Below are 11,901 nucleotides of genomic sequence, written 5' to 3' on the forward strand. Positions count from 1 at the left end.
AATCAGGAGTCGGGCCGCACCGGTGTCCCGCCCCTGCACGCTGCCTTCGGCGCCGAGAGCGGGCGGGTCTCTCTGCGCATGACCTCGCCGCCTCTCGCAGCCTTCTCCACGGCCGCTGACCGGGTCTCGCCTCTGGGCGGAGCCCTGCTCGCCCAGGTCTGGAGCAGCTTGCCGGGCCTGTGCAGACGGAGACGCTGGCGGCATGGGCAAGTCACTCGGGAATCCCTCCCAGTCTGCCCCACCTTCCTCCCGTTCCCCATCACCTATCAGTTCTCCCACCTGAAGGAATGGGTCAAGTTGTGACCAGGAGTTAGGGTGTGGCCTGGGTCACTGCCTTGTTAGGGTTAGGGCTCGGGCCAGGTTAGAGCCAGTGGTCAGTCTGTGACCAGGACTCAGGTAGAAGAGTAACGGATCAGTCTTGCCTCCCTACTCAAACTCGGTCCCCCGGAAAAGGAACTAAGTTTTCTGCATTAATATATACTTAAGAATCAGACTGGGAAATTGTTTAAAAGGAGGAACAAAGCCATCAGCCAAAGGAAATGAAATGCCAGGCATTTGGAAACCTGACTTGGGAAGGAGAGGCATTAAAAAGTTGTGTGATTTCTTAACTTTGAAGAACCGGATATAAAGAGAGTTAATTACTGGATCAAATTTACTCTAGAGGAAAGACTCTGGAGGTGTGCCCAAAGTTCTACCCCCCACCATCTCATAACATTTTAAGGTAAGAAAAGAGAAGGCATAAAATAGCAAATTTAATGGATACTGAATCTAATCTAGGTATCATATGATAGATGAATTTAGGGGGTATTCTCTGACATTGGGACCAGAAGCCTTTGTTAAAATATAAATGGTAAGAATAGGTGTCTAAATGATTAAATTTGTGGGCTGGCGGGTAGGAACTAGACTGGTGGGTGGTGGAAACATCCACTTGCTGGCTTCTATTTCTTTTGGGAGAAGCACCTGTGAGGAGGGAGGGAACAGGGGCATAAACAGGACTGAGAAGAATGGGGAGGATTTGAAGAGCTGATACAGAGAATGAAAGAGAAATCTGACTGGAAACATAGTGAAAGTGCTGAGATTTAAATTTACAAGCGGCAAACAGTACGTTTGTACAGTTTTCTCCAATGGATATCTGTATGTTAAAAGTAACTCCATTATGATACTGCCAATTTCCAAATGTGAATGACTCTTCATTTATATTTTAACAAAGACTTTTGGCACTAATTTCAAATACAATCAATTTTTAGATATGAGATATTCTTTTTTTTTTTTTAAAGATTTTATTTTTTTCCTTTTTCTCCCCAAAGCCCCCCAGTACATAGTTGCATATTCCTCGTTGTGGGTCCTTCTAGTTGTGGTATGTGGGACGCTGCCTCAGCGTGGTCTGACGAGCAGTGCCATGTCCACGCCCAGGATTCGAACCAACGAAACACTGGGCCGCCTGCAGCGGAGCGCGCGAACTTAACCACTCGGCCACGGGGCCAGCCCCTAGATATGAGATATTCTTAAATCTTCAGTTACTTTATTATTTTAAAAAGACTTGCTGCATATTTTAGTAAAATATATCAACGGAAGTATCATCTGACATGAATGAAAAAGGACTAGAGTTAGCCAGATATGTCCCACCCCAATTTCATCAAAGAAACGAGAAACTAACTGTATCTCAGTTATAATCATATAATGAGAGGTACCGCTTTCACATGCATTAAGTGTTGTCTGGCAGCTTATTTTATAAACATCTATTGTTACAGCACAGAGGCTGTGTGAGTTCAATAACTTCCTTGTTTACTTAATTTTGTTTCCTTCTGTTTTCTTTTTGAGATATTTAAGCATTGTATCATCAATAATATTTTGTCCTTTATCCTTCAGGATATATTTTGAATAAAGGCAAGGGTTAATGCCTTTGCCATCACGACTCTTTGAACAGTCCAGACCTATACATTTAATATGAATTATCAGTGAAATGCAATTAATTGTATGCTGATTTAATAAATGTGTGACTTTGATGTATATGAAAAAATAATATGGATTAACATTTGACTTTTTTCAGGAGCTGCTAAACCATTAAATGACAAGAAAACTTTGTAAATGAAACATTAAGGCTGTTAAATTTAACTTTAATTTTGTTGCTTGTACCAACATATTTTCCCAAGAAATTGATTTCTAAAATGGTCATAGATATCAATAAAAAGTAGTATTTCAGGGCCAGCCCCATGGCTTAGTGGTTAAGTTCGGCATGCTCTGCCTTGGCCACCTGGGTTCGTGGGCCTGGATCCCAGGGCGTGGACCTACGTGGTGTCAGCCATGCTGTTGTGGCAACCCATATACAAAATAAAGGAAGATTGGCACAGATGTTAGCTCAGGGTTAATCTTCCTCAAGGAAAAAAAGAGGCAGATTGGCAACCGATGTTAGCTCAAGGTGACTCTTCTTCAGGAAAAAAAAAGTAGTATTTCAAAAATGAGACAACAAAAAGAGGCACAGGGCCTTGTTGTGATTTTGTGAAAGTGCCACCTCTACCAGTTTATAAAGCTTGTCCTGCTTCCTGGTCCATACCACCTACTTCCTACACTCAACTGTCCTCTCAGTATGGTCAAAGACTGTGTCTTGTGTACTGTTGAATCATCACGGCCTAACACAGGAACTGGTACATAGTAGATTCCAACCCTTTTGTGTGTGTGTGAAGATTGGCCCTGACCTAACATCTGTTCCCAAGCTTTTTTTTCTTCTTCTCCCCAAAGCCCCCCAGTACATAGTTGTATTTTCTAGTTGTAGGTCCTTCCAGTTCTGCTTTATGGGATGCCGCCTCAGCATGGCTTGATGAGCGGTGCTACGTCTGCGCCCAGGATCCAAACTGGTGAAACCCTGGGCTGGTAAAGCGGAGCACGCGAACTTAACCACTTGACCATGGAGCCAGCCCCCCAACCCATTTTTTGAATGAATAAAACACTGCTGCCTAAATCCACCCTCTGCTAGGAAGGGGGGGAGTTAATGAGATTAGAAATAATTAATGGTCAGGATAATATTATATGGATACACTTAATCTTAATTTTGAAATTGAATAGCTCTTTCCCATTCTGCAGAAGGAAGGAGACTTAGGACCAGCTGGCCAAAGCCCAGGAACTGTCCCTGAAACAAGAGTCACAGAGTCCCCATGTTGAAGCAGGGATCATCTGGTCAAACTCTTTCATTTTACCTATGGGGGAACTGAATGCATAGAGAATAAAGTGACTTCTCACACATACACTCCCACACATACCCCATTTCTCAAAGCGATGAAGCTTTGGAGTCAGATTACACAGGAAAGGAGTCAGACAAAGTAGGAGAATTCCCTCCTGTTTATTGGCCATACCTTCTGCCCTGCCCCCAACCATATCGAGGGGCCCAATCCCTTGGAAGAGCTTCAGAGATGGGAAGAGAAGGTGGGATGAGGACGCAGAGCTCCAGGCTCAGTGGCCACACTCCTTCCAGACAGTAGCTGTGTCCTACATGGGTTCCATCTTCACCTCCAGCCTCTCTGGTCCCTAACAAGAGGACAGACTACTTGCCTCTCCCTAACTCTTCCTCCAACCCACCCTTCCCTCAGGCATCTAAACTAGAGGCCAAGGGCTAGAGTTGGGAGAGGTGTCTGGGTAGGATTTAAGCCAGCATCCAGCCTATCACCATCAGAAGAAATATAGGAATCCAGATTCCTGCAGGAAAGAAAGAAATCATTATAAAACAGGATTAGGAGGCTCTGGGAGCCTGGGAAACTTTTTAGGCTTAGATATTCCACTTTGGGGGATTATTTAGTAATCCATTCCTGCATTCCTTCAACAAAGCTATCCTGGGACTGACTGTGCCAGTCCCTCCGTTAGATTAGGGGCGAGGCAGATAGAGATACAGAGATGAAATGCACTCTCTAGGGGCTGGCCCAGTGGCACAGCGGTTAAGTGCACACGTTCCACGCCAGTTTGGATCCCGGGTGCAGACATGGCACCGCTTGACAAGCCATGCTCTGGTAGGCATCCCACATAGAAAGTAGAGGAAGATGGGCACGGATGTGAGCTCAGGGCCAGTCTTCCTCAGCAAAAAGGTGAGGATTGGCAGATGTTAGCTCAGGGCTAATCTTCCTCGAAAAAATAAAATAAAATAAAATGTTAAAAAAAAAAAGAAATGCACTCTCTAGTTCAATGTGGACCCCACTCAATCCCCCTCACTTGCTGTTACCTGCCTGGCCTGTATCTTGAAATTTCAGTCCCTACTCTAATTTATTTCTGGATAGTCTCAGGTTCTGATGAGGTATAAAACTCTATGACTGACAACCACTCCACAATGACAACTCTGCCGTGTACTGCCAAGGAAGCTGAGACTCTGAGAGGGTAACTGACTTCTCCTAAGTCATAGAGTTGAGCAGAGACAGGATCCAAGACCAGCACCTGCCAGAACCCAATGTGCACCTGCAGACCCTGGAGCAACCACCAGAACTTCATCACAGCGATCCTGTGTACCAACCTGCCAAACTCCTGCTGCTGGAGGCATTGGACTCTAAAACCACATAGAAAGAAAAATTGAGCTTGAGGAGCCATCCTGACAGGACAAGGCCAGCATGCTCCCATCATTTCAAGATTGGGCAAAAGCGCTGACTACTTGTTGAAGCTGGGACTCAGAAGGGTGTGATGACGAACCTTCTGCCTCTAATAAGAATGGACTTACTAAGGAGATAGGTTTTCCCGTGAGGGTTGGAGTTTTGGAGGACTGTCATGGAAGAAAGAAGGGAGAGACTGTTCAGACCAGCAAGGAGGATTTACAAAGGCAGGCTGTCACAAGGGACAAACAGACTGGGAAAAGAGTGAGCTGGTGTGGCAGGAAAGGTGAGACTGGGAGGAGAGAAGCAGAGACAACTCAGACCAGAAGTTTAATAAGTCAGAAAAGGACCGGGTGAGGGGAGGGGACCTCTCCTGAGCAGACGGGGTAGTCCAGGGAAAGCCAAGGGGGAGCCGAGGAGGATATGGGCTTGGGGAGGAGACTTGGATTTAGGAAAGAATGTGAGGGCATGAAGGGAGGAGGGGGCTCAGTGAAGGGTCGGGGTCTCTGATCAGGTCAGTGGGAGGCTCTGGAAGACAAGTCAGGGAGGCCCCCAAATGATCCAGTTACCGCTTATTCGGATGGGCCCGAACACCATCCAGAGGGCTCTGTTCTCCAGGCCCGCCGGCGCTCGGATCTCCCAGGCTCGATTCCTCCCGGGCGGACTCTTCTGACTACAGGTCTGTGGGGACACGAGCATAAGGGTAACAAGACCCCCGACCTCGGGCGGGCCTATGCAGGAGGCCCCAGGTAGATGCAGGCCGTTCACCAAGATCCCGCCCTTTAGGTCAACCCCAGCCTCCTCACCCCCACAAGCCACGCCCCCGGCAGGTTAGGCCAATCCCCCGCACCGCTGTCCTCCAGGTACCGCCTTAGTCCCGCCCCCAGGATGCCGGCATTGCCGGGAGGTGGCTCGCCTGCGAGGCACCCCGGAGCTGCCCGGCAGGCACAGGCTGCGGCGACGGGCGTGGGCCCCCGGGGCTGCCCGCTCACCGGCTGGCACGGGCGCCCCGCCCGCTTGTCGCTCAGAGTCACTCGGCCGTGCAGGTAGAGCGTATCGCTGGTCAAGAAGCGGAACAGGTTGAAGGCCTGCGTCACCTCTAGAGAGACCCCGTTGGCCCCCAGGCCCTGGAGCAGCTGGCTGCTGACTGGGCAGCTGTGGGGAGAGGCAGCGTCGTCAACTGTTAGGAGCCCCGGCTCGGGGCCACGGTGTGGATGGACAAACAGTGATTTCCCCCTTTTTGCTTGTCCTGTATGGGTGTAGATGCTGGGTTTCGCGCTGGGAACTTTACTTGCATTATTTCATTTCATCCTCAGATCAATCCTAGAAGGAAGACAATACTTTCCCTCCCTTCTTTCCCCTTTCTTCTCTTCCTTTTTTTTTCTTTTAACATCTTTTCTCTTCCTCTTTCTTTTCCTTTCTTCTCCTTCCCCTCCTCCTCCTCACTATTATTATTTTGACAGTGTGGTGCTAGTAAATTCATGGTGAGATGACCTTTTATTTTTCTTCACTTTCATTTTATTTTTTTCTTTTTCTAAGTCTCTTTCCTTTCAATAAAGTTTGTTTCCTTTTTTTTTTTAAGATTTTATTTTTCCTTTTTTTCTCCCAAAGCCCCCCAGTACATAGTTGTGTATTTTTAGTTGTTGGTCCTTCTCGTTGTGGCATGAGGGATGCTGCCTCAGGATGGCTTGATGAGCAGTGCCATGTCCACGCCCAGGATCTGAACTGATGAAACCCTGGGCCACTGAACCAGAGCACATGAACTTAACCACTTGGCCACCGGCCTGGTCCCTAAAGTTTATTTCTTGACTGAGCCTAGTTTATCAGTGATTCCTTATTAGCAATCACTGTTCCAAATTGAAAAAGGAAAACTCAGTTACCGGTGGCAATGTAGGGATTGATGGCAAACCGTGACAGACATGGAAAATTCTGAGCTAAAGGATTCAGAGCTAAGGGTCTGAACTGTCCACACTATTGTCACAGTAACTTTTTTTGAGATGACAATAACCTAAATGTAACTCTTTCACTATAACTGGTAATATTTGGATAGTCCTGTGGTGTAGGGTCCACGGGCAGAAAGAAATTCTTACTGTTACATAGGCTCCTTTCTAGGTGCTTAGGAGAATTAGGGAACATGAGTGAATAAAACAGAGCAAAACCTCCTATTCTCTTGTGGGTGAGGGGAGACAGACAATAACTAACTTAAAAAGAAATGATCTTGTGTGATACAGTATACAGTTAGGAGGTGATAAGTACATAGAAGAAAGGAATCGGGATCTAGAGTGGATGAATGGAACATAGTTTGCAATTTTAAATAGCATGGGTGGGGTGGGCTTCATTGAAATGGTGACATTTTAGCAACGACTTAAAGGAGATGAGAGTTTTCCACGTGAGTGTCAGGGAGTTGTGGGTTCCAGGAACAGAAACCAGCCAATGCAAAAACCTAAGGGACAGCAAATTACTTTCCCACCAAGTTACCTGTCCACACAGATGCTGCCTCCTGTAGGTATTAGGGAATTACCTCTCTGATCTCTGCCTCTTGTACTCTTCAAATCCCATTTGGCCTTTTTACCCCAGGGCCTTTATTCCAGGGCTCAAGTTCACCATCAATAAGTCCATTCTAGTTTCCCCCTTGATGGACCCTTTCTTTTTTAAAAATGAGGAAACTGAGGCTCAGAGAGGTTAAGTCATTTGCCCAAGTTTCTTCAGGTAGCAGCCTGGCTCCATACCCTTAATCAGTAGGTTCTATTTCCTCCTGACAGAGGAGGAATTACATGCTAGGGCAGATTTGGTGGTGTTTCAGAACCTGGACTCTGGACCATGAATAGATCAACAGCGTGTCTGGTTAAGTCATTTACACTCTCTGAACCCCTCTTTAATCCCCTCATCTATAAAGTGGAGGAAATAATACTTCAGAAGGTTGTTTTCAAAAATAAATGAGGCAATTAATGATTCACTGTGCTCTGTGAAGACTTATTGTTAACATTAATCAAATACAACCTAGAAGTCAGGAGACCCAGCTACTTCCTTAGACGGTGAGCTGTTGAGGGTAAGGACTTAGTCTTACTTATTTCTATGTCTCCGGCACTTAGCAAGGTTTGCCACTTACCAACTATGTGAACTGAGCCTCAGTTTCTCCATCTATAAAATGGGAACAAACATATAACACTCATACAGTGTGTTGTGAGGCTTAAATGAGTTAATATATGTGAAGTGATTCGAACAGTGCCATGCATGGAGTAAATGCTATGTCGGAATTAGCTGTGATTAGCTATTAAATGTAATGCATGTCAAATGTATAACATAGTGTATAGCACTCAGAAATGTTAGTTTTTGTTTTTTACTTTTGTCATTGTAGACCCTCAATAATTGTTTGAGGAAAGAAAAAAAGGAATGAATGTCATTTATTGGCTGTAATCTTGGACAGGTGTTAATCCCCCTGTACCTTAATTTACTCATCTGCAAAATGGGAGTGATAATAATACTTGCCTTAATTCAATAAACATTCACCCAGCACATACCTTCTCCCAGTGCTTAGGTACCACGGATACAGAGAAGAGTGACAGGATTCGTGCACATGGGTACAAAAGCACCTGGCACAAGCCACAGTCCAAAAGATAACATGGCACTGGCAGGATGTTACTGAGGCCTTATAGATACTTACCTCTCCTTCACAAAGTGGTAGGTGTCCTTAACAGTACCCATCCTGGAGATGTTGGAGCTGGCAAAGACCTCATTGGCCACAAGGGCAAATCTGTCTGGATCACTGCTTGTGGCTCTGAGGACCACGTAGAGAGGCTTGCCAAGGGGAGCTGGTCTGTTCCCAAGTGGAGATGAGAGCTGAGGGTCCGTGAAGATGCCCAGGATGACGATGGTGTCCCCAGTGCCTGGAACATGGATGGTGATATATCTGGAAAGGGATAGGAGTTAGACCCTCACCACAACACCCTAGAGGGAGGGACACTCACTCACCTTCTGCCTTGCACCCAAGGTCACGAGCACTGGTAGCCATAGAGAATAAGGGGAGGAGAGGAGCAAATCTGCTAACCTGCCTCCGGGACCTCCTAAAAAGTGAGGGCCCACCTCACTGATCCCCAGACCTAGCGCCCTTGAAGCCATCCAAGCCATCCTACTCCATTTATATAAGCAATCCATAATGAATTGTGTCATAGAAACATCTTTTTTCTTCCACTAATGCTTTGAGTCTCAGTCTAAGAGGTACCTATGATTAGTGGGGTGAGCATGGGGAGGCCAACATCCTGAGGGTTTTGACCACTTTTGCCTGGATTTGAGGTAGCACTAGGAACTCAGGAGTTTCCACAGGGCCCAGCCTGAGAGGGAGATAGAGCAGAACTGACGGGAAGGAGACCACTGGGTAAGGGTCGCTCTGGCTGACGTTCACCACCAGAGGATACGTGCAGCTTAAGCACAGCATCGTCAAGTCAGTATTGGTGAAGCCAGGGAGAACCTGCAGAAGCTGCACCTCCAGAGAATAAAGGGCGTGGCTGCTGTTGGTCTAGAAAAGACAGGGAGGGGCCGTTACCCTCAGATCTCCAGGGGAAACCTTCGCCCATACTTGTTGGCTGCAAGTGGTTTATTTAAAAGCAATGGCTAAAGTTTACTGAGCATGGGCTGTATGCCAGGTGCCGTTGCCTAACCACAACTTTCTGAGGAAGATTCTGTTATTAGTCCCATTTTACAGAAGAGCAAACTGGGGCTTAGAAAGTTAAAAGATGCCCAGAGCAAGTACAAGAGCCAGAATTCAACATCTCTCTGATTCCAGAGCCCGTGTTCTTAACCTCTGTGCCAGTGGTTCTCAAATTTCAGTGTACATCTTAGAATCCCTTGGAAAAAAAATAAAAGAGTAAGCATTGGGGTGCTTCTTAAAAGTGCCACGTCCTGATCCCTAGCCCAAGATTTGGATATCTTTTTGGTATTTTATTGTTTCCTCAGGATCTTTTAAAAGAATCAAAAGATTTGTTGCTGTAAATAAAGCACTTTATTAAAAAGAACACTGATAGAGATTTCTAGGGGCATAGCCATGGACTTACCTATCGCATGTTGAAACTGCCAACTCTGTTCCAGGACCTAAGCAAGAGACCCCATGAAGCTCTGTGTGGCAAAACTAGAGATAACGGTAAAAACTGAAAGGAACTAAATCACCCTTTTAGGACAAACTCTAGTTTTCAAACTGAGCCTGTGGGACCCAGGGCCTCCTTAAAGGGGCGTAACCGCCCACTTAGGTGTTGGGGGGACAGCTAACCCAGTGACGCGATCTTCTTCCTCCCCCATTCAGTCAAAACAGCTCTGTTTTTCTATATTTATGTTTATATTCGGCTTTTGTGTAAGCTCTCTTCCAAAGAAAGGAGGCAGCAGCACTGGTGAGTAGTCAGGAGCACAAACCAGCTCTGTTAAGAGCTAGCTGTGATACTTGGGAAAATCTCTCAACTTCTCTGAGCCTAAGATTGCTCATCTGTAAAATGGGAACTTCACAGGACTATTGTGAAAATTTAATGAGATGATGCATGCAAAAAAGATTTTGACACATGGCACATGGTAAGAAATTAATAAATATTGGTTTTGGTTGTGGTTATTTTTTTTTTTTTAAGATTTTATTTTTTCCTTTTTCTCCCCAAAGCCCCCCGGTACATAGTTGTGTATTCTTCATTGTGGGTTCTTCTAGCTGTGGCATGTGGGACGCTGCCTCAGCGTGGTTTGATGAGCAGTGCCATGTCCGCGCCCAGGATTCGAACCAACGAAACACTGGGCCACCTGCAGTGGAGCGCGCGAACTTAACCACTCGGCCACGGGGCCAGCCCCAATGGTTGTGGTTATTTTAAAGGGTTCTGTGGCTGACAGGTTTGGAAACCAATATCCCAGTCCATCAAACATGGCACCATCTATAAGGGCAGTCCCAGTCTGATGGGGTACAACATGGTCTTTTCCCCCAAAAAAAGACTGGTTTGATGGCGAAGACTTGACTCCATTCTGGAGAATTATTCCTCAGTCAGATGGAAATGGTCGCTGAGGCCAATCGCTCATTTCCCAGGCCCCCCACACCACCACTTATCCCCTCTTCCTATCAGGTGGCCCCCCAGCTTGCTTACAGAGAGGTGGAGTCCACAAGTGACCTCCTTCTTCTCCATTCTGAAGACCTGGACGCGGTGACCTTCCTCTATCTTGCTGACACTGGAGCATCCTGAGAAGGCACCTGAGAAGTTCCAGCGGTGAGTCTTCAGGAAGCAGCTGATCAGGACCACCTCAATTTTCTGCGGCTGGCAGTGCAGAGCCACCAACAACGTGGACAGTTCTGCAGGAGAACAACAGCCAGGACAGGGGCCTCCTGAGGCTCCTGCGACAATGTTATGGGAAGGGATACTAGTTCTAATCCGGGTGGAAGAGACACTGGGGATACTAGCCCAACCCACAATGACTCCCTGAAACAGAGTCCCCTCACAGGAGGTGAGACGCCCACACCATGATGGCACTGGGGGACCCTGATCCCTGGCCTTCACCGATCCACTCAGAATCTCTTTCCCAGGAACTGAGCCTAAAAGGAGGCAGTATAAATCGTGAGTATTGTGAGGCAGCAATTTTCGGTCACGTGGGCTGAGAGGTAGGACAAACCAGTGTGTGGAGAGAGGAACAAAGCAGGTGCAGGTGCAGAGTGGGGGGAGCAAGATGGAGAAGAGAGAGGCGACTTCCTGGCTCCTGCCATATCCACCGTTCCAAGTCCCAGTCCCTGGACAGCCTTGTTGGAGCCTACCCTTGGCCTCCACAAGACACCCTTATAATGAGTTCTCCTGTTTTCCCTTAGCCAGCCCAATTGGTTTCTGTTACTTATCTGGCAAGATTATTTTTGGAGGTATTGATTTGTTTTGTTCTTTGATTTCCCTCTCATTCCAATACGTAGCCTGGGCCTTGGTGGTTTTGGAGGGGCCTAAACTGCTTCAGTCAGTGGCTCTTTCTATCTCGTAAAAGCCTGAACTTGAGAAAGACAGGCCGAGGGAGGGGAGGGAGGGGGCGCCTTTGAGAGCCATGAGGGAGAGAGGTCAGTCTTCACCTCCTCTTTAGGACATTTTAGTTTCATGAGCCAACAAATTTTGTTTTATTTTGTTTCATGTTTTCAATTTTGTTTGTTTGTTTTGCTCAAGCCAGTTAGAGTTGCTTTTCTGCCCCAGCACCACAAGGTGTCCTGCTAAATGTCCAACACGAGTGCTTTTTTGGTGTTGAATGAGAAGGTTAATACTTAACCCTCACCCCTTCTTTCTGTGCCTGCTGTTTCCACACTTTCTATTGAATTTGGGATGACCTGCTTAAAAGTTAGCCGTTAAAA

The 11,901-nt window shown here is 46.6% G+C and overlaps 1 protein-coding gene across 1 annotated transcript; it reads right to left on the minus strand.

The window, feature by feature from the left end:
- Positions 1-86: 86 nt before the first annotated feature.
- On the minus strand, positions 87-11,505 carry LOC123285752 (uncharacterized). Its single transcript, XM_044770092.2, has 6 exons — positions 10,673-11,505; positions 8,230-8,452; positions 5,558-5,720; positions 5,135-5,246; positions 4,493-4,525; positions 87-3,690 (listed from the first exon to the last, which is right to left on the minus strand). The coding sequence occupies exons 1-6, from the start codon at positions 10,761-10,763 to the stop codon at positions 3,638-3,640; spliced, it is 675 nt and encodes a 224-aa protein (XP_044626027.1). The 5' UTR covers positions 10,764-11,505; the 3' UTR covers positions 87-3,637.
- Positions 11,506-11,901: the final 396 nt, after the last annotated feature.

This window comes from Equus asinus, chromosome 5 (genome assembly GCF_041296235.1).
Source record: "Equus asinus isolate D_3611 breed Donkey chromosome 5, EquAss-T2T_v2, whole genome shotgun sequence".
NCBI classification, from domain to species: Eukaryota; Metazoa; Chordata; class Mammalia; order Perissodactyla; family Equidae; genus Equus; species Equus asinus.

Bases quoted from the DNA above. Each gene is read 5' to 3' on its own strand.
- LOC123285752 (XM_044770092.2), bottom strand. From the start codon at position 10,763: ATGCTCCAGTGTCAGCAAGATAGAGGAAGGTCACCGCGTCCAGGTCTT. The intron at 5,721-8,229 runs GTAAGTATCTAT...CTCTCCCCACAG, and splicing joins TACCACTTTGTGAAGGAGAG to CTGCCCAGTCAGCAGCCAGC. The intron at 4,526-5,134 runs GTAACTGGATCA...ATGTGGTTTTAG, and splicing joins CGGGCCCATCCGAATAAGCG to AGTCCAATGCCTCCAGCAGC.